Genomic DNA, 26,502 nt, shown 5'->3' with positions numbered 1-26,502 from the left:
TTGCTCAGTAATGTTATAGGGGGACAGAGGGAGAGGAGAAGGCTGTGGTGTTGGAGAGACAGACCAGGGCACCAAGCTTAGGGTTTGAGGACAGAAGCCACGGGAAAGAGGATTGGTGCTCATGGTGGAAGGCCTGGAAACCAGGGGAAGAAGAGCCAGAAGCCTCAGCACTGAGACCTATGACACTGATGTCCCTGGCATCAGTTTATAATGCAGCACAGGAGGCATTTTAAAAGCTCGCCCCTTTTCTACTGAAACATAACTCAAAGCTGCTTCCAAATTGACTTTTGACTTTCAAGCTGCCAACAGCTGACTTACTGGAAAGGAAGGACGAACTGCTCCTGCAGCTTTGTTCTCACTACGTTTTTTCCTCCAGGCTTCACCTTGACACTGCTGAGCAGAAGCCCATCTCTGAAAGCCTCTTCTGCCTACTGGCTCTTGGAAGACTCTCTGCTCACCCACTGCAGACCTTTGCCACCCATGCTGAGATCCACCGCACGGTCCTCAGCCTAGGAAACTTCTCTGTACAACACTGCTTTGATCAAGGGCCACCCTCCCTCGCCCCAGGTTAGAACCTCTGTACTTCTCCACTGTCTTCCTTCTTAGGGGCCACATTCAGCCCCCTAGACCATCCGCACTTTTGCCCTCCTTGTCCCTAACTTCTCTCCTCCACCTCTGGGCTTCCACCAAACTCAAGTACCTACTTGTTGGGACACAGGATGCTGCTGCTTCTCTCTGTGCCTTTGCACTGAGTCCCTGGGTGGTGCAAACTGTTTGCACTTGACTACTAACCGAAAGGTTGGTGGTTCGAACCCACCCAATGGTGCCACAGAAGAAAGGCCTGGTGATCTGCTTCCATAAAGATTACAGCCAAGAAAACCCTATGGAGTCACCATGAGTTAGAGTCAGCTTGACAGCAGTGGGTTTGGTTTTATTCTAGGGTTGAAGGGAGCCCTGGTCGACTGCTAACTGAAAGGTCGGCAGTTCAAAACCACCAGTGGCTCCTCTGGAGAAAGATGTGGCGATCTGCTTCCATAGAGATTTACAGCTTTGGAAGCCCTGTGGGGTCGTTATGAGTCAGAATTGACTCAATGGTAGTGGATGGGTGGTTGAAGCTGCCTCAAAGACAATGGAAACGCTTATATTAGTATTGCTTCTGCAAGGAGTGTTGCTGCTTATAGAAACCCCGCCTGCCCTCCAGAGCTTCATGAGACCTGCATATAGAAAATTGTTTGCAGGAGCCAAGTCAGGAGGCAGGACAACAGCTTTGGAGACAGTCTCCGTGCTCACAGCAAGAGGTTATGCGAAAGTCTCTGTTTGGCAAACATTCCACTTTCTCTCTTATTTGGCAGGCCTAATGTTTTCTAGACCTCTTCTCTAGTTTACTAGTTGGCTCCCCTTTTTCCTTTTTTCATCCTAGGTTGTTGGGGGCTACCCCTCATCCTTCTCTTTCACTCCCAGCTTCTCCCACCCCTTCCCTCATCACTGGTCCACTTTTCTGCTCTGAAGTTTATTGTCAAGCACATCGAAATTCCTAAAACAACCTTGTTTCCACTGTTGGGGTGTCACAGATAATTCATTATTCAGATGTATGTGGAGTTGCAATCATAAAAAGCCAATTTCCTGGGTGATTTGTTGTAATAGGGGCAGGAGTTAAGTTGTTTACCATTATAAGAGTCCTGGGAATGGATTAAAACCTTGGGGGAGCATTTATGGTCAAACCTCAGGGTACACTAATTCATAGTAAGGACAGTATTCTGCTTGAGTAGTCACTCATGTCTTCTGGCCACCTGGGGTGAACCTACCCTTTTTCTGCCCAAGCTTAGAAATTACCTGTAGGTATTTCTCCTTGTCAGTACTTGCAATTACCTTATCTTCATCTTGTATTTGATTGGGATGTCACCAGTCATTTAGAGATACTCTGATTAGCTTTTCACATTGCCTTTGAGTTGATTCCAACTAATATCAACTCTATAGGACAGACTAGAGCTGCCCCACAGGGTTTCCAAGGAATACGGTTGGTGGGTTCAAACTGCTAAGCTTTTGGTTAGCAGACAAGCTCTTAACCACTGTGCCACCAGGGCTCCACTTTTCACAAAGTGAATTATAATTCTCTTATCAGAGTGGGGCTAGGTATATTTCAGCACTCAATATGTGCTGGTTGTCTGGTTCCAGCTCTTTAACTAATATGTTGAGAGGCCTTGGACAAAATACTTAACTTCTGAGCCTCAGTTTCCTCATCTGCCAAGTGAGGGAGATGGACCAAATGCTTCCTTTAGCATCAACTATGGCTGACATTCCATGATGACACACCTAGAATTACCACCAAAAGTGTGGACAGGCTTTTACTATTCCACTGTGAGGGGCTATGAGCTCATGGACACCCCTGGAAGAAAGGCAGGGAGGGGTGACCCTGTACTAGGTGCTGTGTTTCCTCAGTATTTATTCTAACTCTAATGAGACTTTCTCCACTTCTCTATCATTTCTTCCAGAACTCTCAGATCAACCCCACAGACTCATCGGATGAAGAGTGCCTGAGAGACTAATGGTCAGCTTTCCTTAAGATGGAGAAAACAGATGGTATGCAGGCTGCTTTTTATTCCCTGAGTTAAAGTGAGCGCTCAGGTTGGAAAAAGATTGTTACCATAAATCCTAGAAATAGGCTAGGGAAAGCCTACAAGAAGATATTCCTCAAATAAGGAGTATTAGGAGGCCCAAACTAGGTATTTCAAAATAGAAGGCAGTAGAGAATGAGAATATAGCCTTATATTAGATTTGTATAATCTTCAGAGTGCTTTCTCATCTTATCCAAATACTCATTACCCTTGTTTTACAGATGAGGATCTTGAGGTCTAGGTAAAAGGCACAATATGGTCAAAGAGCCTCCTTTCATGCCTGTGTGACTCTACAAGTCATTTCGCTTCTCTGAGCCTCAGGCCCCTTGTGTATCTTCTTGCTTTGCTGTGTAACAAACCACCCCAAAATTTAATGACTTAAAACAACAAACATTTAACACTTCACAAAAGATTCTGTGGGCTGAACCTCACTGGAATAGGTTGGCTGGGCCATTAGTACAGTGTGGGTTGGCTGTGGTTTTCTGGATGGCTTGGCTGGGGATGGATGGTTTAGAACGGCTACACTCACATGTCTGGTGGTTGATATCATGTCACCTGGAGTATTGCTGATAACTTGGCTATGTGTCTCTCATCATCCAGTCTGCCAGTGGGGGCTTGCTCATATGGTGGTGGAAGGGTTCCAAACTCAGCAAGAATAAACAAACCCCAATGTGCAAGCAGTTTTCAAGTCTCTGCATATGTCATATTTGCTATTGACCCAATAGCCGAAGCAAGACAGAAGGCTAAGCCCAAATCAGTGTGGGAGGTGAGTAACAAAGGGTGGGGTACTATTGTGTCTGCTTTTGCTGACAGTCTACCACACCTCATCTGTAAATAGGTATTAATATCTACTTATGGGATTGGTAAAGTATTAAATGAGGTAATGTATGTAAAGTTGTTCTGTAATAACTCTCTGGCACAATGGAAACCCTGGTGGTGTAGTGGTTAGGAGCTATGGCTGCTAACCAAAAGGTTGGCAGTTCAAATCTACCAGGCACTCCTTGAAAACCCTATGGGGCAGTTCTACTCTGTTATATAGGATTGCTATGAGTCAGAATCGACTCGATGGCAACGGGTTTGGTGTTTTTGGGTTTAGCACAATGAACAAGTAGAGCCCTGGTGACACCACCTTTTAGTGCTCCGCTGCTAGCCAAAAGGTTGGTGGTTCAAACCCACCCAGCAGCTCCGTGGGAGAAAAGACCTGGTGATCTGCTTCCATAAGGATTATAGCCTAGGAAACCCTATACGGCAGTACTACTCTGTCATACGGGGTCGCAATGGGTAGGAATTGACTCCTCGAAACCTAATAATAATTACAACAGCACAATGAATATCTCAATAAATGTTCCTCTCTTCCTCTGTCCCAGGAATCCTGCTGAAAGTCCTAGACTAGGCCCCCATCTTCTGACCTCCAATGAGATGCTTTTTCCAGCTCACCAAATTCAGGAAACAGGAGAGCCTGTAATCCTCCTTGAATCACATGGCCCTTCACTGACAGGATTTAGGGACCAGACATCAGCTCCAAGCCCTGCCTCTTCCTTTTTCCAAATACAGTTACCAAATATTTCAAGAGTCTGCCTTTCTCCCCAGGGAGCTGCCTTTTCACTGTGTCCCTGGAAGTGGTCCCACAGAACACAGCTAATTCCCTTATTGCCCTGGGGGCCTGTCATCCCTGCCTGCCTCATCAGTCCCTGCTCAGCCTCCTCAGCACTGCTGCTGTCAGTCCTCACGGGACTGCCCACAGTTGACTCCAAAAAGGCCTCCTCCCGTAGGCACAATATTTTCACAAAATAAAGGCAAAGAGGGAAAAGTCTCTGTCGCTGTCTTGGCCTTTTGAAGAGACTTATTTACTTCTCCTTCTTTCCAGCTTTATTTTTGGCCGTTTTCTCTCTGGTTTCTGTTTTTCCCATTTCTTTCAGAAACAAAAGGCTTTTGGACTTCCCTTCTTCACCTTAAATGCCTCCAATGGGTTGTCTTACCTGCCACACTTGGCTTTGTCCCTCAGGATAATTACTGTGGCCCTTCCCTCCTTACCTTGTCCTCCTCTCGTCCCCCTTTCTCATGTTTGGGTTGTAACCCTTAAACTGGTGGCTATGTTTGTAGGTCCTTCCCAAAGGTAGAGTGATCTGTTGTGCTTTCTGAGGGAGACCCTCCAGGTAGCTCTGAGCCTCATGTATCTTCTTTCTTTCTTCCCCCCAATTCCTTTTCCCAGTTTCTCCAGAATTATTATCATTATTATTTTAACCTTTATTCCCTCTCAAGGTGTGATCCTAACTTGGAAAGTTAAATATTCTGGGGGCAAAGAATATCCTCAGCAAATCCTCCCTCACCCCATTCAGAACCAACCCAGGTGTGCTTTAGACCACTTTGTGGAGCACCTACTATGTGCTGTGCTCTTTACATGTGTTAGCGCTAGTAATCACGACAACTCCCTAAGTCAGGTGTTATTGTCTCCACTTTACAAATAGGGAAATCAAAATAATTTTCCCAGGGTCACACAGGTCGTAGATGACACAGCCAGAACCCAAATCTGGCCAGTTTGGCCATGGGCTGGTTTATTGGATCTGAACTTCATTTTGAACAGAGATAGTACACCTAATAATTTCTTGTCCTGGCCCAATGCCCGGTATGTTGAGTTCCTGCATACCTGTCACCAGGTAGAATTACCATGAGTGGAGCTTAATGTGTGTGGAGGTCTCCCAGCATTCCTCGTGTGCTGGGAGGGAGAGAAGGGATGCCGAGTGGCAGGTGGCAGGCAGTGCAGCATGATGGGTCACCGTGTGTGTGTGTGTGTGTGTGTGTGTGTGTTGTACCCCAGAGTGCTAGGCTAGTAAAGTCCCTATTAAACCTGTCATCCTGGGTAGCTGCTCAGTCTCACAGTCTCCTTTGGTTCTCCTCATCTCCCTTGTGGAAGATTTTGCCTTTGAATCTGCTATTTTTTATTTGATGCTATTATTGTATTTGTGCTCTGGACTGGCTCCCAGAGGCCGCTGGGTAAATCAGTGCATTTCAACTGAAGTGAGGAAACAAGCAGATAAATAATGCAGGTTCTCTTTTAGGAGAGTTGTTTGCCTTCTAGGTCATAAATCTGTTCTGTACTTAACTTTAGACAAATATCTGCTCTCTGATTTGACCTGACCTTGTAATCCAGGAGGCTGCTGGGTAGACCTGTAGGCCTAGTTGTATAGCAGAGGGCAACTTGGAAAGCCAACATTCAGCTAGCAACAAAAGAAATGGCTCTCATTTACTAAAACGACCAATGTGCCTCTTAGAGGGGAAGCAGGATGGTAAAAAATTGTGTGAGTTAATGGGAACTCATTAGGAGTTTTTTGGGTGCTGGAAGAGTGTTTACCTTGCCCACCTGAAGTCCAGGTGTCTGCTGCAGAAGCTCTGGAACCTGATGCAGTGCTGCATTCTGCTCCCTGCTGTGGTTGTGACATAAAAGCCCACAGGCCCTGTGGCTGTACTTAGCCTTGATGGCTAGTAGGCTCCACTGGGTCCGTGTTCATGAGTTTGGCCTTTGTGTGTCTAGTTGGCTTCATTTAGTACTTTGGTGATAACTGCACATCCCGAAGCATTGTGGGTCATCTGCCAAGCATGTGACATGGCTACAAGAAGGAGACATCAGGCAGGCAAGTGAGAAGAGTTCAGCCCCAATCTGTCATCACACTGAGGAGAAAATGTGCCCAGTTTGGCCATGCCATCGTTTGCACCTTTTCTTTAACCTGTCTCTTTCCTTCGTTGCCTGTAGTTTCTCTTGTTTCCGTCATGGCAGCAGTCTCCCAGCTAGTCTTCAGACGCCTGGTTTGTCCTTCCTCTAATCCTCTACAAGAACACTCTTTTGGAAATCACACATTTGACTAAGCCATTCCCTTGCTTAAAATGCTTCAATATTCGTGTTACCTAGAGAGTAAAGTCTAAGCTTGTTAGCATGGCATAGAAGTTACTCCATGATCTGGCTCTTGATTACATTTCCAAGTTTACTTTCCCTATTCCCTGCCCTTCTTTACTACCCTTTAAGTTCAAGCCATATCAACTGCATTTGCAGAACCCTGAAATACTATGAAATTTCATACCTGCATGCCATTGCAAGTTCTCTGACATATGTTGAGAATGCCTGTTCTGGTTATTTATTGCTACATAACAAACCAACCCAAAACTTAGTGGCTTAAAATAATCATTTATTATTAACTTAGTACTGAGGGTTGATAAAGAGCCATGGCACACAGTGGTTAAGCACTCAGCTGCTAAATGAAAGGTTGGCGATTTGAATCTACCAGCCGCTCCGCAGGAAAAAGTTGTGACAATCTGCTTCCACAAAGATTACAGCCTTGGAGACCCTATGGGACAGGGTTGCTCTTCTATAGGGTTGCTGTGAGTCAGAATTGACTTGATGGTAACAGATTTGGGGGTTGACAGGCTCAGCTGAATCGTCCCTCCTGCAGTTGAAGTCAGATGATAACTAAGGCTGGAGCCACCTTAGCTTTTTAACTCATGCCTGCACCTGCATTAGAATGACTGGAACACAGAGGGTTGATTAATCATCTCTCTTCTCTCTACATGACTAGTTTGGGCTTCCTCACAACATGGCAGTCTCAGTGAAGTTGCACTTCTTACATGACAGCTGGCTTCCCAAGAGTGTACATTCCAAGAGACCCAGATGGAAGCTACATGGCTTCTTATGACCTAGCCTTAGAAGTCCCTCAACATCACTTCTGCGGTATTTTTAGTTCAAAGCAGTGGCAGGCCAGCCCAAATTTAAAGGGGTGGAGACACAGACTCTACCTCTCAATGTGGGATTAGCTTGATTGTATAGAGTGGGTAGGAATTGATGGTGGCCATCTTGGAGATAAACTGCCACAATGTCTTCCACTGTCTTGTTCACCTGGAAAATTTCTATCAATTCTTTTAATGCTCAGCTCATATGTCATTTGTGTGACATCATCCCTCTCCTACCAAAGCAGAAGTAACCTCCAAGTTCAAGAAAATAATTCTGGAGAAACTGGGAAAATAAGTCAGGGAAGAAGATTGTACTTAAATGTTACCCTCTTGATCTTACTGCATTGTATTTGTTGGTGTCTCTCCTACCTGACCATAAATTATTTGAGGGTGGTGGCTGTACCCATGTTACCTCTATGTCCTTAGGGTCTAGCCTAGCAACTGACATGTAGGTGCTCAATAAACAGCGATTGAGTAAGTAAATTGAATTATTGCTCTTTCGTAATTTTCACGATCTACTAAGTCACAAAGACTTTGTTGAGCCCCTCTGTCAAAGGAGGGCATGGAGTCAAAGGAAATCGTTTTCCATCATGAGACTTTAGTTCTTTACATTTTGGGCTTCCAGAAAGATAGTATGTATAATATTAAGCACATATTGAATGCTTATCATCTGCTAGGCATTCTTCTAGGTAATTTATATGAATTAATTAGTCCTCACAATAATTTTAAGTGGTAGATTCCTATGATTGTTCCCATTTTGCAGAAGATGAAACACAAGGAGGCTAAGTAATTTCCTTAAGGTCACAGAGCTAGTATGCAGCAGAACTGGGATATAAACCAGGTTCCAGAGTCCATATTAACCTCTGTGCTCTCCACTAATATTCTGTCCTGAGCATGGCATTTTGGGAGCATATTTAACAGACTGTCAGCGGTAATGAGGGTTGTCATATAAGGAACACTGAAGGAACAAAGACTAACCTAAAGAAGAAGCCACTCAGAGACAAGTCCCTGTGGATTCATATATTCGAAGAACTGACTTGTTCTCAGCGTCCTATACTGAAGTCAATAGGTGGATACTGCATGAAGATCAATGGCCCCTTGGTACATTGGAGAACTTTCTCAATGAGATATCCCCAGATAGTCTGGTCTGCCCTGAAAATTTGTGAACCCCGTATGTCTTGCAGGATGTGTGCCTACGTCCCTCTCAACATTTCCCTCACTGCTTTTCTTACAGTCTTTGAGAAATGTGATGTTTCCTTACTTGGAATGGTTTTTGACAGTGAAATTCATGTTTGTTAAGCACTAATCAGTTTTTAGGTGGAAAAGACCATAGGCTGTACATGACTCCTTGTTTCAGTTCTCTCTGATATTCCTGTACCTGGAGGCTCAGACATTTGAGGAAGCTTAAATAATGTAGAAGGCATTGATACTACTGGCTTTAGCAAGATTTATTCAAACCTATTTGAATAGCACAAGGTTCTTTTTTAATGCTTAGACGATTGTGTATCTCAACCTGTGAAAACTTTCATGTCCATAATTGCCAACTAGTACCCTAATTTGGCAAATTCCTGGCCACTTTGGTTCAGCAATTACATGACTCAAACCTGGAAAAACAGTCTGAGACAATTTTGTTGGGTGTGCAGGCAAATTACACAGGATAACAGATGACATTCTGCAAATTGGAAACTCTTTCCTCTACCTCTTTCCTTGCAGACATTGGCTAAGTACACATTGATTTAATATGATGGTTTCTCAGCAGGACCAAAAAGACTGTGAGCAGCATCTCAGCATAATTTAGTCTGTACCATTTAGGAGACGGCTCATGTGATAGTGCTAAGTCAAAATCAAAGATATTAGGCTTCGCTACCCTGTAGTGCTTATTAACTTTGTGCTTCTTTTTCACGTCTTGTGTCTCTCAGCCAAAGACCAGCCCTCTCAGGTGGATGAAGAGAAGGACCCACCCAAGAGCCACCCTTACTCCGTGGAGACCCCATATGGCTTTCATTTAGATCTGGACTTTCTAAAGTATGTGGATGACATCGAGAAAGGAAACACCATCAGAAGGATTCCTATCCACCGACGGGCCAAGCAGTCCAAGTTTAGCACATTGCCCCGAAACTTCAGCCTTCCTGACAGTGGGGCTCGGGCTCATGCTGCTCTTCCCCACTCACACTGGTCCCCAGTGGTGCCAAGGAAGGTGTCACATGAGTTGGAGGAGCGAGCCCAGACACGGCCACTTGGCGATTCCTCCCAAGCCTTAGCCAGCGGCAGCAAGGTGAGCTACCATAGGAAGGCCCTGCTGGCCGAGGCCACCAGGCAGCTGGAGGCAACTCCTCCTGAGGATGCTGAACTCTTCCCTGGGAGTGGACGGCCCCAGCTTTTGAGAGCATCCAGCATGCCAGCCACGCTGCTACAAAACAGGGCCTCCGAGGAGCCCAGCCTACCCTCAGCTCTCCCGCCACCTCCTGTCCTCCCTCCACTTCAGGGTGAAGGCAGTGATGTTACCTTTGGCCCTGTGGAAGGATTTGCAGGTTTTCACAGCTCCAGCCCACAAGCATCGACTCAACCAAAAGACAGAGAGTTTGGAGACCTGGTGCCAGGGATTCCAGAGCTGGTTCAGGAGGGGACCAAGCCTCTGGAGGGTAAAGAGGAGGCTCCAAATCACCTCTCTTTCCTGGCTTCTCCTTCCTCATCCCAGAATGCACTCGTAGAGGATGCAGAAGACAAACGTGAAACCAGAGAAGCAGAGGTGGTGAGCACTCCTGGCTCCCCAACACCAAGTCCCCCACCTCTGCCATCACCCATCCCTGAAAATGATCTCCCCCTAGAAGAAATTGAGCTCAACATCAGTGAGATCCCACCCCCACCACCTGTAGAGGTTGATGTAAGAAGTATTGGTATCAGGGTGACAGAGGAAAGCCTGGGCTTTGCCAGGGTGGATCCCAGTAGTATCTCCAGCCTGAAGCAGCAGGTCACAGCCCTTGAGGGTGAGTTGTCTGGAAGGAGTGAGGAGCTGGCCCAGGCCAGAGCTACCCTCCAGCAGCAGGAAGAGGAAATCAAGGCCAGGGAACAGAGGATTCAAGAGCTAGAGTGCACTGTAGCCCAACTAGAAGAAAAGCTTAGCCAAGATAATTCCAAAGACACTCAGGGCCAGACCGACGCCATGGTGAACACTGACCCTCTTCATGGACTCTTTACCAGGGAGGCATATGACAAGAGCATTGGGGTCAACCTCCTGGGCATGACAGAATCTGAAAGCTGGGAGGCCAGAGGAGAGGAGAATGGGCTCCTATTGGGGCAAGGCAGCCACAAACAAGGGGATCAGAGCCCAGCAGAATGTATGCTATCACCCCCGCTCTCACTGCCGCAGGGACCTGAGATGGTCCTCACCTCTTCATTACATAGCTGCCTTTCCACTGAACTCAGGATAGAAGAAGTAGGTTCTGAGCAGGAGGAAGGCCCTCAGGTAGGAACCGAGGGTCTGGCCAGTGAAGCAGGAGGCCCTCCATGGAGCAGCAGCAGAAAGACTCCCCCGGCAGGGAGGGAGAAGGCTGGTCCAGAGCTCCCAGGGAAGGAGCGCCCAGAAAGGCCACCAAGCACACCCACAGATGCCACTATTGGGCAATACGTTAAGAAGATCCAGGAGCTCCTGCAAGAGCAGTGGAACTGCTTAGAACATGGATACCCAGAGCTGGCCAGCGCCATCAAGCAGCCAGCCTCCAAGCTCAGCAGCATCCAGAGCCAGCTGCTGAGCTCTCTCAACCTGCTGCTGTCCGCATACTCGGCCCAGGCTCCCCCTCCGGAGCCCCCTGCCCCCTCCTCCTTCTCCCCGCCAATGGGTAAATACTGGTGCCCCAGACGGGGAACCGTTTCTCCCTTACAGGCTGAGTCAGAGGGAAAAAAAGATTTTTAATGGCATGAGTATGTATTTAAAAAAAGATTTAGGCCCCTTTGAGAACCTAGTGGAATTAAAACGGATCTAGGTAACAGCAGAGGCTCAATACCCCCGCTCTTGTTCTTGCCGTCAGGTTGGAACTGAGTGTAGGGCCACCGCATATAGCTGTACAGATAGCACAGGGCACACAGATGCCAGAAGAGGAGGGCAAATGGGAACCAAAACCCAGGCCAACTGTCTCTTGCCAAGCCATATGCCTGCAGAACTATGCCCACTCAGAGGGCGGCTATATCTCATTTGTGTTGCTCAAAGGCAATGTCCAGGTGACACGCCCCTGGTTCTCATTGCTGGCCTCTCCTCGCTGTTTCCTGGGCCCTTGCATTCTGTGTTCCTCTCTGGTGCTTACATCGCAGAGGTTTTCTCTAGCCTGGTTTTGGAGGAACATTATATTGAGATCTGGAATAGTTCACTGGAGATTTCCCGTGTGTGTGTGTGTGTGTGTGTGCGCGCGTGCACGTGTGTGCCCATGTGTGCATTTATGCATGTATGTGTGAGTGTGTGATCCTCACATGTGGAAATCTGCCCTGTGGCTGAGCGGTACTTCCTCTTGTAACAGATCAGACACTCTTCACTCTTGAGTTAAGTAGAACCACATTTCACTTTGCTCAACAGGCAGTTTGTGAATCTGCTTCCTGCCTCAGATCACAAGTTGGCTGCTTTCTCATTATTCGGTGCTAGTTCTAGTCTTGCCCATTGGGAAATGCTTCCCATACTTTTGAGCACAGCAAAAAGAGATTTGTGCTCTTGCTCGCTTGTCTGCCATGACTCCCCCACCTCATGAATGTCAACTTGCATGTGAGTCAGGAGGGAGCACGGAGGTGCCCTCCAGTAGAAGTGAGGTGTTGGGCTAGTTGTGAGAAACCTAAGTTCTACGCCTGCCTTGCCATTTACTGACCATATGACCTTGAGCAAGTCTGAGCCTCAGATTTCCCAGCCATAAGATAGGGGCAACAGTGGTACCTACCCCACAAGGCACTTTGATGAGCATACTCTCACAACTCCACTCTGTCAGCCACGCATAACCAACCCCAATTGCTGCTGAGTTAACTCTGACTCGAGGTGGGCCCATGTGTGTCAGACTAGAACTGTGCTCCATAGAGTTTTCAATGGCAGGTTTTTCAGAAGTCAATCACCATGCCCTTCTTCTGAGGCACCTCTGGGTGGATTCTAACCTCCAATCTTTCAGTTAGCAACTGAGCATGTTAAGCATTTGCCCCACCTAGGGACTTCATGTAGAGTGGCATTATTAACAGGGGCAGTTCTGCCAGCACTGACCACAAAGCTGGGTCCCCTAAAGGGCCCCCTGAATATTTAATTTACATCATCTGATTTCCTGTCCCTTTCAGCCTCCTCACACACCCTCAACATGTACCCTTTCAAAGCAAGATTTCTGGTTTTGCTGTATTCTGGGGCATTCCCAAGATCATTCTAACCTGTCATGTTGTGTCTGCCTAGAGATCTCCCCGCCGACCAGCCTTAAATCCATAATGAAAAAGAAAGACTATGGCTTCCGTGCAGGAGGTAATGGGACCAAAAAGAACCTTCAGTTTGTTGGGGTTAACGGTGGGTAAGCATCGCTCGTGAAGCTCAGACTGCCTTCCTTGCTACCTTTCCCGCTGTCGACCTTAGCGCTGTTTCCTAGGGGGAGGCATCTGGCTTTCATTCTTCTTCAGGGGGGTTCATCTCAGTGGCCCTTTAAAGCTCCATCTCAGGTGTGCATGTGTTTGGCTCCTTGCCAGCTCTTGTGGTCTGTTGGAACCTATGCTTTTCAAATGTTTTGGCTTTGGTTTCCCCCAGGGCCAGAATTCCAGTGGCTTCTGGGAGTTTGGGCAGGGGGTGGGAGGGATGGGCCCTTTAGGAAAGGATTTAACCTGAACCCCAACACTGAAACTAATACGAACTCTATTCATTTGTAGAATTTCAAATTTAATCCATTTAATTTTTTTTTTCTTTGACTGCAAACAAAGTGTTTTGGGAAAAAGAACAAAGCCTTATATATTCTAGACAAGAGAACATTGGATTGAGAATATTTTCTAAATCATTCATTCAACAAACATTTATTAAATGCTGACAATATGCTAGATGGTGAGGATAAAAAAAAATCACATAAATCATGGTCCCTGCCTTTAGCTCACAATTTGGGCAAGAGCAGAGATAAGACAAGAAGTAAAGATGAAATGATAATACACCGAGATAAATTCTATTAGAGAAGGCAGTGTAGGCTGCTTTGGAAGCCCAGAGGAGGGCCACCTGGCCTACTCAGGTGGTGGGTCCAGGAGAGTGCCCAGAAAAGGTTGGAGTCCTTGCTCACTTGGGTCATATCAGAAAGGAAGACACTAGATGCAGATAAGGGGTGACGTCGCTGTTGTATGTTCTGTGAGGAAATGATAAAATGGGACGTAGTAGGAGAGTTGCTGTCTCCACTTTCATTAATGTTGGCCCGAGGAGAAACCATTTTGTTTTGTGCATTCACTGCTTCGTGTACCAAAAAATAACAACAATGGTAAAAAAAAAAAACCTGTTGCCATCGAGTTGATTCTGACTCATGGCAACCCCATGTATTACAGTGTAGAACTGTGCTCCACAGGGTTATCTTGGCTGTAATCTGTACAGGGGAGCCCTGGTGGTGTAGTGGTTAATAGCTCAGGCTGCTGACCAAAAGCTTGGCAGTATGAATCCACCAGCTGCTCCTTGGAAACCCTGTGGGGCAGTTCTACTCTGTCCTATAAGGTTGCTAGGAGTTGGAATCAACTCGATGACAATGGGTTTTGGTTTTGGTAATTCTGTACAGAAGCAGATCTACAGGGCTTTCTTCCCATGGTGCCACTGGGTATGTTTGAACCACCAACCTTTCGGTTAGTAGTTGAGTGTAAACTGTTTGCACCACTCACTGACCTCACTGAAAAGAAGAATCCGCTTAATCTCAAAGCCAAAAGCAGGTCATATCTCTTCTCTGCTTAAACCCCCTACCGCCATGGTCCCCACTTTGTACCAAAACCTGGAAACCCCAGATGATGGCTCCCACCTGCCTCATCTCCTGCTTCTGGCTTCTGCCTTTCTTCCCTCAAACATACTGCCCTTAGGCTACCTCAGGGCCTTTGCATTTATATTAGCTGTTCCCTTCCTTGAAATACTCTTCTCCCAGGCATTCCTCATTATTTGTCACTCTAATGCAGTAGTTCTCCATCTTGGCTGCACATTGGAGACATCTTTAAAAAAAAAAATCATAGCGTAAAAACAAGCCCATAGCCATTGAGTCAAGTCCAACTTATAGCCACCCTGTATGACAGAGTAGTACTGTCCCATAGGGTGCCCAAGGAGCCCTGGTGGCACAGTGGTTAAGAGCTACAGTTGCTAATCAAAAGATTGGCAGTTCGAATCCACCAGCCGGTCCTTGGAAACCCTATGGGGCAGTTCTGTTCTGTCCTGTAGGGTTGCTATAGGTCGGAATCAACTCGACAGCAACAGGTTTTTCTTTTTTTGTAGAGTTTCCAAGGAGTGGCTGGTAGATTTGAACTGCCAACCTTCTGGTTAACAGCCATAGCTCTTAACCACCGTGCCACCAGGGCTCCACTGGAGACATGCAGGAAGCTTTAAAAAATATCGATGTCTGTTCTCATCCCCTGAGATTCTGATTCAGTTAGTTTGTCATGCAGTTCAGGTATTGGAATTTTAAACGCCTCCAAGTGATCCTAATATGCAGCCCAGATTTTTGTGCTTTAATTAAGGCAGCCTCTCCTCCCATCACTCTATATCCCCATTGCCCTTTGTAAGTCTATTCACTGTTCTTATCACTATCTGAATAAAACATTTCTTTACATATTTCTTTTCTATCTTCTCCTGGTAGAATATAAATTCTGTTAGGGAAGGGACAGGAGCCCTGGTGGCACAATGGTTAAATGCTTGGCTACTAATCGAAAAGTTGGCAATTCGAACCCACTCAGTGCCTCCACAGGAGAAAGACCTGGCCATCTGCTCCCATGAGGATCACAGCCTAGAGAGCCCTGGGGCAGTTCTACTCTGTCACATGGGGTCACTATGAGTCAAAAATTGACTCGATGGCACCTAACAACAATAAAGGGCAGGGACTTTGGTACAGCATTGAGAACAGTGCTGGTATACAGTATGTGCTCAGTAAATTTCTGTTGAATGAATGAATGAACTTCCAGGTAAAGTTTTACTGACCTACTTCTAAGGAAAACATTACTTGGTAAATGTAATATGTTCTTCCCTGTCTGTCTTAATCACAAAAGCAAAAGGTTGTGCAAGCGCAACAGAGAAAAAAATATCTGGGATTTAAGCGAGACAAGACTGTGTGCCTACTAGGGAGCAGACTGGGTTTGCAAATCCAGTGAGCACAAGGGCCTTACAGCAGCCACCATTCAGAGAAAGGGCTTTAGGAGGTTCAGTGGAGGCCATGGCTACTGGCCTCCGTGGCTGTGTCCAGTGGCCCCAGAACTGGAAACGTTCATCTTAACACCAGCGTCCCCCATCAGGGGTGTTCTGCTGACCATCTGCAGAGGGATCGATAAGTCTTCCAGGATCTTCTCCATGACTTCTGGTCTATCTCTCAGTAGAGTCATTTATAAATGAATTTATAGAATATTGTTGGGGAGCGGGCCCATGAGTCAAGAGGCCCATGCTCTTTTGTTGTTCCAAGCAACAGCTTAAACAGGCTGCAAGTGAAAAAGGCAGATGTTGGTGTTCAGAGATCTATACTGTTCACTGTATCCCATGGGATCCCTGGTGCCAGTAGAAGTAGATGAGTTCATTCCTTGTCAGGGGTTTGCTGAGCTATGGCAGGAAGGCTAGAGGCAGGGCTCACCATCACCCAATGTCAGGCAGGTCAGGTAACTCGGTGGGGAGGGATATGTTCGCTTACATCTGGGCCCCTCTTTGGACCAGGCATTAGGATTCCAGAAGCAAATGCTTCTGTGAGAACCTTGGATCGCCTGACCAGTTAGGCAACTGGCTTTTGTGAGCTCGCTGCAAAGAGCTTATTTCATTATCTTTTCCGACACCTCTAGCGTCAGAGCCCTTTGCTGCATGTTTCTCTGACACTGAAGTTCCTGGGGAGCCCCTCTCCCCACCTGCAGGTGTGGAGAATGGAGGATGTGACTGGCAGGCTAGGGAGTGTTATCTGAGGTCACCTCACTCTCATTAGTTTTGACACAGGCATTGGGCAGGAAGGACAGAGCGAGTGACCTTTGTCTCCTCCCCCAGCTATGAGACCACCTCAAGTGAGGAGACCAGTGGCGAGGACAGCTCCCCTGAAGACTTGTCGGACAGTGAAGCTGAGAAGAAATGTGACGGCCTCGAACACAGGCGGGGCAAAGACACCCACCCCAGCTACGAGACCAGGCAGGGCGTCCCTGAGGGCACCCACAATGCAGGCCAGGAAGGCAGGCCTGGGGAGGAAATCCCCCATCCCAAGGCTGAGAGGTGAGTGGAATGGGTATAAATGGAGCACTTGTTCCTCTCAGAAAGGGCAAGGGCACTTATTCGTGCTTTCATTCAATCATTTGTTCATTTATTCATTCATTTATCCATTCATTCACCAATATTTATGGAGTTTCCATCACATGCCAGGCACCGTGTGCTGACGTAACTAATCTGTTGTGACGCCCGTCTTCGGAATATACTGCCATAGTGTCTGAGCTTCCTAGGGCTGCAGTAACAGAATACCACAGACCAGGTGGCCTTGAAGAACAGAAATGTATCATAGTTCTGGAGGTTAGGAGTTCCAATCAGGGTATCGGCTGTGTTGATTCCTTCTAAAGGTTCAGAGAGAACTGTTCCATGCCTCTCTCCTTGCTTCTAGTGACCGCAGGCAATTCCTGGTGTTTTTTTGCTGTTTTTATCTTTACATGGTGCCTTCTCCTTGTGTGGGACTCTGTCTCCATGTCTGTCCTCCTCTTTCGTAAGCCAACACTCAAAAGGGATTAGAACCCATGCTACATGACCTCGTTAACTTCGCTGATAATATCTTCAAAGAAAGATCTTATTTCCCCAAACAAGGTCACATTCACAGGAAAAGGGGTTAGGACTTCACACAACTTTTTAGGGAACACAATTGAATTCATAACACAGAGCTCTAGGTATAAAGCTAATAAAAAAAAAAATTTACCAAGCACTTATTCTATATAATCCTTTCAACAACCCTACAAGTTAGGTATTACCATAATCCCCACTTTCAAACCAAAAACACCAAACCCATTGTGGTTGAGTCAATTCAGACTCATAGCAACCCTATGGGACAGAGTAGAACTGCCTCATAGGGCTACCAAGGCTGTAATCTTTACAGAAGCAGACTGTCACATCTTTCTCCAGCAGAGCAGCTGGTGGGTTCTAACCATCAACCTTTCAGTTAGCAGCTGAGCACTTACCCACTGCTCCACCAAGGCTCCTTAGCCCCACTTAAAGATGTGGAAACAGAGGCTTAGAGAAGTTAAGGACACAGCTAGCAGAGCGGGGATTCCTGCCCAGTTCTTCCTGATTCTGAATCACCAGCTTTCCTGCCTCTCCAGTTGGCTGTGCTGACTGACCCTGTCTCTCTGAACGTGAATGGAGGTCGTGAGGTGACGAAAAGAGTTGGGCCCCCCAGATTCACATCCTGCCTCTGCCACCAGCAGCTTGAGTTGGGGCAGGTTTGTGAAGCTCTGGTGGCCTCGGTTCCTCATCTGTAAAATGTGGATGATAGCAGCCTGACAGGTTTGACTGAGAATTAAATGAGAAAAGTCTGAAAAATGCCTAGCACAGTGACTGGCACATAGTAGGCTCTCAATCAAAAACCCCAAACCCACTGCCGTCTAGTGAGCCTGCAGGACAGAGTGGAACTGCCCCTAGGGTTTCCAAGGCTATAAATCTTTACTGAAGCAGACTGCCACATCTTTCTCCCACAGAGTGTCTAGTAGGTTCAAACCACTGAGCTTTTGGTTAGCAGCTTAGTGCTTAACCACTGGGCCACCAGGGCTCCTAGGCTCTCAATATGTGGTAAAAGTAAGAATAAGTACCATTATCGTCATTATCATTATCCCCAGTAGTAGTGAGTTTAAAGGAATTCAGGGCTGATCAAGGAAAAAGATATGACCGTGAGATAGCAATGTTGCACAGCAAGTAATTTTGGGGGCCAGTGCATTGACAGCACATGTAGGGGGCAGTCCCCACAGCAGGAGGTCTTCTACGTGGCACAGGGAGCCACCGGAAAGGGAAGAACTCATGAAAACCCTGGGGAACAACTGGACTAAACCAAAAGCAAAGAACTTTCCTGAATAAACCGAATGCTTCAAAGGCCAGTGGAGCAGGGGCCGGGGATTTGGGGACCATGGTTTCGGGGGACATCTAGATCAATTGGCATAATAAAAACTATTAAGAAAATATTCTGCATCCCATTTTGGAGAGTGGCGTCTGGAGTCTTAAATGCTAGCAAGCGGCCATCTAAGAGGCAACAATTGGTCTCAACCCACGTGGACCAAAGGAGAATAAAGAACACCAAAGACACAAGGTAAGTATGAGCCCAGGAGTCAGAATAGGCCACATAAATCAGAGACGACATCAGCTTGAGACCAGAAGAACTAGAATGTGCCTGGCTACATCCAATGACTGTCATGACAGGGAGTGCACAACATGAAGGAGCAGGAGAGCGGTGGGATGCAGACCCCAAATTCTCATAAAAAGACTGGACTTAATGGTCTGACTGAGACTGGAGGGACCCCGGAGGTCATGGTCCCCAGATCTTCTGTTAGCCAAGACAGGAACCATTCCCAAAGCCAACTCTTCAGACAGGGATTGGGCTAGACTATAAGATAGAAAATGATACTGGTGAGGAATGGGCTTCTTGGATCAAGTAGACACATGAGACTATGTGTGCAGCTCCTGTCTGGAGAAGAGATGTGAAGGCTGAGGGGGACAGAAGCTGGCTGAACAGACACGGAAACACAGGGTGGAGAGAAGGAGTGTGCTGACTCATTAGCAGGAGAGCAACTAGGAGTATATTAGTATATAGCGACGTGTATATAAGGCTTTGTATGAGAGATTAACTCGATTTGTAAAATTTCACTTAAAGCACAATAAAAATATTAAAAAAAAAAAAAAACCCTGGGGAAGAAGACAAGGGAGGTAGGGAAGACTGACATGTGCCTTCGTGATGTCCTGCAGCATGGTGGGGAGTCTGGGTCAGGGAACTCTAAAGGACAGACCCAGCTGGGGGTTGTTATACCTATAGGGTTTTATGTTATCTACAGCTAGCAGATGTTCGGCACATTTTTGAGGGGTGAGTGGAGCAGGCAGTCTCTAAGTGGCTAAAAATCTGCTTATTTGGGCTATTTCTAAAATAATTCGGTAGGTATAATTTGAATTTGACACCTGCAGGCTTTTTTGGGCTAAAGGCCTCGGCTTGCTATGAACAAGTAAACACCCTGGGGCCAATACTCAGAGCTCATCTTGGGCTCGTTCAACCAGCACGAGCCTGGTTGCAGGACTGATGAGTAGTGTCAGGCAGGTCTGCAGGGCTGCCCAACAGGGCGGCACCAAAGGACGTGTGGAGTGAGTGAAGCTTCCTGTTGACTGAAGCTATTAAGTCCCAACTCAGGCCTCTTGGTGCTGAAAGACTCTGCCCTTACACTGACATGAGTGTCTCACCGTGGGCACCCGGCTTAATCGATTCTCATTTTATTGATTCTATTAGCATTTACAGTGCCCTTCATAGGAGACTGACCTGAAGAAATTTCCTAGCGTGGATTGGGTTCTTCGGATTTTTCAAATCACCCAGGCAGAACATTTTCAGTCCGAAGTTGTTAAGACAAGGCTTCCTTTCCCAGTGTGTCAGGAATTGCCATTAGGCCTGCAGCCCCTAGAATGGTTTAGTTATCTGCCCTCGCCCCCTGAAAACAGCAGGTAAAAGAGTGAATGCTCTTGACTCATTGTCCAGAAGAGCTCAGAAGCCAAATCTTGTCGTCAGGATGCTATGTTCGCCCCATATTTCTGAGGAATGCCCCTTATCTTGCAGAGATGCCCAGTTTGGGTGTTCGTCTCTGAGAAATGAAAGAGGAGAGTGAAACCCAAAGTGGGGAAAAATAAAAAATATTCTTATCAACATGGAGACTGATACACATATATATGTATATAATTTTTTTTTCTCTAGATATAAACCCTCTGAAGAATTTCTTAATGCATGCCAGGCATTGAGCCAACATCTGCCAGAAATTGGAACCACCACCGACCGACTCTTGGTATTCCGATTTTTCATTGTCATGTAAGATCTCTGTACGTTTAAGCAGTTAGCTCCAGCTGGGTAACGTTGGTCCGTTGCCCGAGGCAGGCAGGGTGAGTGTGTACGCATGATGCCTTCTATTCTGGGTGCTTTTTCATTGGTTCACATGCTGCTTCCTGAAGTGATTGATTATGCTGAGGAAGTGGAACCAATTGACAGGTGCAAGGAAACATGCCAGGTGCACAGAGGCACTTACAAAGTGTTACTAGGTGTTGCAACCGTCAATGTCTGCTCTAAAATGCTGTTTGTGGCTTAAGCTCAAGATGGCCTCGCACTTGAGAGAACTGTGGGTTGAGTAGAAAGGGTGTGTGGAAAAGGAAACATGAGTTCTATTCCAGAACGTCATCTGTGAGATAGTGGGCAAGCTGGTTCGCAGCTGAGAGCCTCCGTTTCCCCATTAAAGAAGATAAGGGGAGTGGACAGGATGTCTCCATTGCCTTCAAGCCCTACCGTTTCATTCTGTAGTCTTCACTGGTTTTGTTGTAGTGTACCTCTGGGTCAAGGGATCAGAAACAAGAAAATACATCTGTTTGGTCGTTAACACCCTCATGGTCCAAGGGAACTTAAACATATAACTACTGGGTTCTACTTTTCATCAAGAGATATTGGCATAGACACATTTACCCAAGTTATGAGAGCATCTGGTAAGACCCAAAGTGTAACAACCTGTAAGCATTTTAATAACCCATTTTGCTCTTCTTGCCGGAAAGTCCTACCAAACCAAACCAAACCCACTGCCATCAAGTCGATTCCCACTCATAGCAACCCTATAGGACAGAGTAGAACTGCCCTATAGGGTTTCTAAGGCTGTAAATCTTTACAGAAGCAGACTGCCACATCTTTCTCCCACTGAGTGGCTGGTGGGTTCTAACCACCGACCTTTTGGTTAGCAGCCAAGTGCTTTAGGAAGAGTCCCAGAAGTTAAAAAAAGATCAATTTAGCAGTGTTTTTTGCATTCCCAACCCATTTTCACTATTTTATCTTAACAGATTTGGCAAATAGCTGCTCCCAGATTGTTAAAGAACCCATACGCAACATGGATGTTGATCAAAACGACTGTTATTAATTCTTAAATGAATTACAGAACTAAGCTATTTCTTAGCTCTTCATTTAAAACCCACCAATATGTTCCTTAATATTAGCATCTTTTCCCGGATTCTTCTGAAGATTCCATGGTAGAAAGATATACTCTGATATATAAAAGTGTTTCAGCCACAAAGATCATTTTCTGTCCTAGAAAAATAATCAAGAGTGCATGTAACACAAGCCCTACACCACACCCATGGTAAGGGCCAAACGCAGGACCACCACCTACCTTAGAGACAAAGTACGTTGTAGAAGAATCTTATTAGAGCTTTAGCAGTAAGGAAGCCTGGTATTTTTACCCCCATTTTATAGATGGCACAAGCAAGGTTCAAAAGGATTACATGACTTGCAAGGTCACGCAGCAGAGCCAGGACTTCAGCCCTGGTCCCATTGATTTTGTGACTCCAAATCCAGTGCTCTTTCCAGTATAAAAACATATTTCCTTTTTACCAGAATGAGTGTGGCATCCTTCCTAATACTCACACCCCAATAGTTTCTTCCCTCCTTTAGGTAATAATCCAAACATGTCCTCTTTTAAACACTTATGCCATGTCATACACAAAGTTGATGTCTCTGGCACTGTCCTCGTTCACGGTTCCCAAGTTGCTGAATGGTATAGATAGTGGGGTCCTACCCCGGGTTGTTAAGCTTTTTACTCTGAAGGTCCTAGCAAAGCTTAAAAGCCAAAAATAACTCAAGCACACCTGTTTGAGGTTTTACTTTAAGCATAAATTGGGTATGTTGTTTGTCTTAGCTTTGAGCATGCATTTTTCCCATTAGTTAAATGTTGTGGCTTTCCAGCTGTGCCTGTTTAAAATACACAAGAGCCCTGGGTACAGTCTGGGGCAAGGTCAATATGGGCTGGTGCTATGGGCATGAAAGAGAGGGTGTTGGTCACCTTGTGCATACAGAGATGTGATCTGAACTTACAGTTGTCACAAACTGTCATCTAGTAGAGTTCTTATTACTGACACTGCTGTCCCAATTCCCCTTTCTGTCTTTCCACCTCACCTGGGGGAATGACTGCACAGGTACAAAGTATGTTGTTACCTCCCCAGTCACATCAGCTCTGAACTCTGTAGGAATAAATCACACAGAGAGTTGGACGGAGCTGAAGAGATAGTAGCAGAAGCATCCAAAGTTGACTTTTCCTAGTGGAAGCTAGTACCCAACCTGGGGCACTCCAGGCCAGGTAACCTCCTGGAATTGGAATTTTTCTGGTGTTTCAGAGGCAAAGCTTGAATACCATCAGTCAAGAGTGGTTCCGAGTCTCAAGCCGGAAATCATCTAGCCCTGCTGTGGTGGCCGCCTACCTCCGCGGGGTCCAGCCCTACTCTCCCCACTTCCTAAAGCTGCTTGTCAACTTGGCTGATGGCAATGGGAACACAGCCCTTCACTACAGCGTGTCCCATTCCAACTTCTCCATCGTGAAGCTGCTGCTGGAGACAGGTCAGAAATGGTTGCATTTGCTCAGTCTGAGTCCCTCCATGAAGGGCAATTCTTGTATTATACTTCCCTCCAGCAAGGAAATTCTTCACTGTTCCGAGTTTCTACTGTATCCTAGGAGCTGGGCTAGACCAATTTGCCTTTATTATGTCATTTATTCTTCACAACACCCTTGTGATGTGAATATTATTATCTTCATTTTGCAATTGAGGAAACTGAGGCTCAGAGACAGTTACAGAATTTATTAGAGGCCGAGTGCAGGTAAGTGGTAGAGTGAGGTTTTGAACTCTAGTCTGTCTGACTCCAGAGCTGTATACCATATTGCCTCTAGGAATGGTCATGTTTTAACCATCTTCCTAAGATACTTTTTAACAAAGGCCATGGCTCCATTAGACCAGTTGGACTTATTCATCCCTCATCAGGTATTTATTGACTATGTATACTGTCCATACTGCTGCAAAGGGATGCACAGGTGAGCATCCCTCTGCTTCCCAGGAGTGTGCAGCCTAATAATCAGGGTGGAGTAGGATGATGGTCCCTAACAGAGAGATGCAAGATGTGACTTAGGGACTCAGAGGAAGCGAGAACATGTCCAGTTTGAGGAGCAGGAAAGATGGACTAAGGGGGGTAGGGCTGCAGCAGGCAGAGAAACTGTCCCAGGTGAAGAAAACACCTTGTTGTTGTTAGTTGTCATTGAGTCAGCTCCAGCTCATGGTGACCCCATGTACAACGGAGTGGAACATTGCCCAGTCCTGCACCATCTTCACAATCGTTGGTATGCTCAAGTTCACGGCTGCAGCCCCTGGACGGATCATCTAAGGGGATCATCTTTCAGCACTATTCTGATCCATAGGATTTTTATTGGCTAATTTGCAGAAGTAGATTGCCAGGGCTTTCTTCTTAGACTGTCTCAGCCTGGAAGTTCCACTGAAACCTGTCTACTGTGGTGACCCTGCTGATATCTGAAATACCGGTCGCATAGCTTCCAGCATCATATAGCTACATGCAAGTCACCACAGTACAACAAACGACAGTCAGGTGGTGGGAGAACACTTTACCAGAGATATAAAATCCCATATGATCTCCACTTATTTGACACATATCATTTAACCTCATAACAACCCTATTATTAATTATTATTATCTGTTTTATAGATGAGGAAAGTGACACAAAAGTGAACAAACTTGCCTAGATCACTCAATGACTAAATGTGTTACTGGGATATCAAGTAAAGGCTGTTGGGTTGCTGGAAATGGAGCATATGCTAGACCTGTGACCCTTATTTTAGGATCCTGAGTTGGAAGTTTAACTGGGCATCAAGAATCTGAACTCAGGATTCAGCAGCTTTCCCCCAGCTTGAATCTGGTCTGTCCTGGCCTAAATCCCTGACAAGACTTTCCATTGCTCCTGAATGAAAGGCAGCTTCCCCGTCCTGATCTTCAAGATCCCATATACCCTAGCTCTTACTTGCCTTTGCCATCTCTGCTGCTATAATGTTCTCCTGCTTCCCTCCACTCCTGCAACGCTAGCCTGAGACGCACTAAGCTCTTTCCCTTCTTGGGACTTTTGCAGTTTCTTTCTCTCTATCTGTGCTCTTTCCCCCAGATTCTTCTCATGACTGGCTCCTCATCATTGATGTCGCAGTTCAGATGTCACCTCCTCAGAAGTCGCCTCTTATAAAGTGGCTGCCCCCATCTCTCTCTCTAGAGGAGTGCCCTGTTTATTTCCGTAGATGGTCTTTGCTTGTCATTTCTGTCCAACAGAATGTAAACTCAGTCAAAGGAGGGCTCTTGTCTGTCCTGTTCATGTCTATTTCCCCAGCACCTAGAATAGTTCCTGGCTGACTCATACACGGTAAGCATTGAGTGCATCTATCTGTCAAATGAATGAGTGGGTTATTGACTCCTGATTACGTTAAATTCCAGAAAACTTCCAGTTCTCCAAAATTCTGTTAAGCAGCCTTGAAGCTCTTCACCCAAACAAGATAGGCAACATCCATGACAGCCCAAAGTGTTGAATGAATGGTTAAAACAGTTAACACGCTCCCCTGCTAAGAGAAAGGTTGGCGGTTTGAGTTCACCCCAAGGTACCTCGGAAGAAAGATCTGGTCATCTACTTCTGAAAAACAACACCCATTGAAAACCTGTGGAGCATAATTCTACTCTGACACAAGTGGGGTCACCATGAGTCATAATCGACAGCCATTATTCTTTTTTTGTAAGTTCTGACTGCTTCCCATATCCTCAGAGGAAGACTAAATTATAGCTCTAACACCTAGTGAACGTTATTGGATTTCAGTTTTTTATAGATTCATGGATTTCAGTTTTTTATAGATTCATGGAAAGTATTAGCTCAATTGAGAAAGGAGCATAATTCAGTGGAGCATGCCTCTGTGTTCCACTTACTGTCTTCCAAGTGGGGTCTTTCACCATAGAACATAAATAATAGCAACTACTGCTTTTTGAGGAGCCCTGGTGGTGCTGTGGTTAAGGGCTATGGCTTGCTACCTGAAAGGTCAGCAATTCAAATCCACCAGCCAGTCCTTGGAAACCCTGTGGAGCAGTTCTAATCTGGCCTATAGGGTCGCTATGAGTCGGAATCAATTCAACAGCAATGGGTTTGGTTTGGTTACTGCTTTTTGAATGCCTTCTCTGTCATCGACATTGTGCTAGGTACACTATACATTAGGCTACCATATAGAGTCCTTGAAGTGATTGTGAAACAGAGATTAATTGCATTTTTCAAAACTAAGGCTCAGAGAGGTTAAGTAAAGTGGTCAAGGTCACACAGCCAGTGAGTAGCCAAGCCAGAATTCCAACTCAGCTTTGTCACACTCCAAATCTGGGCTTTTCCTACCACCACAAACTAGGTTTTAGGGACACTGTGAGACTTGGGGAGCATCTATAATATGCATGATGAATCCAAAGATCGGTAACATATACCCCATGTCTTTAAGTAGCTCAAAGACTTTTGTGTTAGAAGTTCCCCTGGTGGGCCAGGCCAGGGCAGAGAATGGATTACCTAGGATTTGGTTGTTATAAATTTCTACTAATGTTGACTAAGAATCCAGTTAATATTCATCAAACTTAACGTGGTTTGGAAGCTTTTCCTTTTAACATACTGAAATAGCTCAAGAGCCATGAGCATCAAGTATGAAGGGGGCAGAGAGAACATGCTGAAAACTCTATTACTTTCACTCTTCTGTAGAAGGGAGTGTTGAGGGTGACAAATCTGTCATAGTCCCATTGTGGAGCATCCAGAAAGCACACTATAAACTGTAAAGGGCCCTACGGAAGTTACTTTTTTTTATTATCTTATATGCTAAAGAATACGGAAACCCTGGTGGTATAGTGGTTAAGTGCTACAGCTGCTAACCAAGAGGTCAGCAGTTCAAATCCACCACGTGCTCC

At 46.0% G+C, this 26,502-nt stretch overlaps 1 protein-coding gene across 5 annotated transcripts in view; it reads left to right on the top strand.

The window, feature by feature from the left end:
• KANK4 (KN motif and ankyrin repeat domains 4) overlaps window positions 1–26,502 on the top strand; it is a 93,273-nt gene that overhangs the window by 50,560 nt on the left and 16,211 nt on the right. For 3 of the 5 annotated variants that reach the window (XM_049879442.1, XM_049879441.1, XM_049879443.1), the window contains 7 exons: window positions 377–567; window positions 2,493–2,580; window positions 9,254–11,173; window positions 12,745–12,856; window positions 16,513–16,731; window positions 20,432–20,519; window positions 22,876–23,095. In XM_049879442.1, coding sequence (XP_049735399.1) covers window positions 2,565–2,580; window positions 9,254–11,173; window positions 12,745–12,856; window positions 16,513–16,731; window positions 20,432–20,519; window positions 22,876–23,095 — 2,575 coding nt within the window. In that variant the 5' untranslated portion in view covers window positions 377–567; window positions 2,493–2,564. The remainder of the gene's footprint in view (window positions 1–376; window positions 568–2,492; window positions 2,581–9,253; window positions 11,174–12,744; window positions 12,857–16,512; window positions 16,732–20,431; window positions 20,520–22,875; window positions 23,096–26,502) is intronic. The other 2 variants (XM_049879444.1, XM_049879445.1) reach the window with 1 other exon arrangement.

The sequence above is a fragment of the Elephas maximus genome, chromosome 3, assembly GCF_024166365.1.
Source record: "Elephas maximus indicus isolate mEleMax1 chromosome 3, mEleMax1 primary haplotype, whole genome shotgun sequence".
In the NCBI taxonomy this organism is placed as follows: Eukaryota; Metazoa; Chordata; class Mammalia; order Proboscidea; family Elephantidae; genus Elephas; species Elephas maximus.
This window is presented reverse-complemented; position numbering and strand designations above follow the sequence as displayed.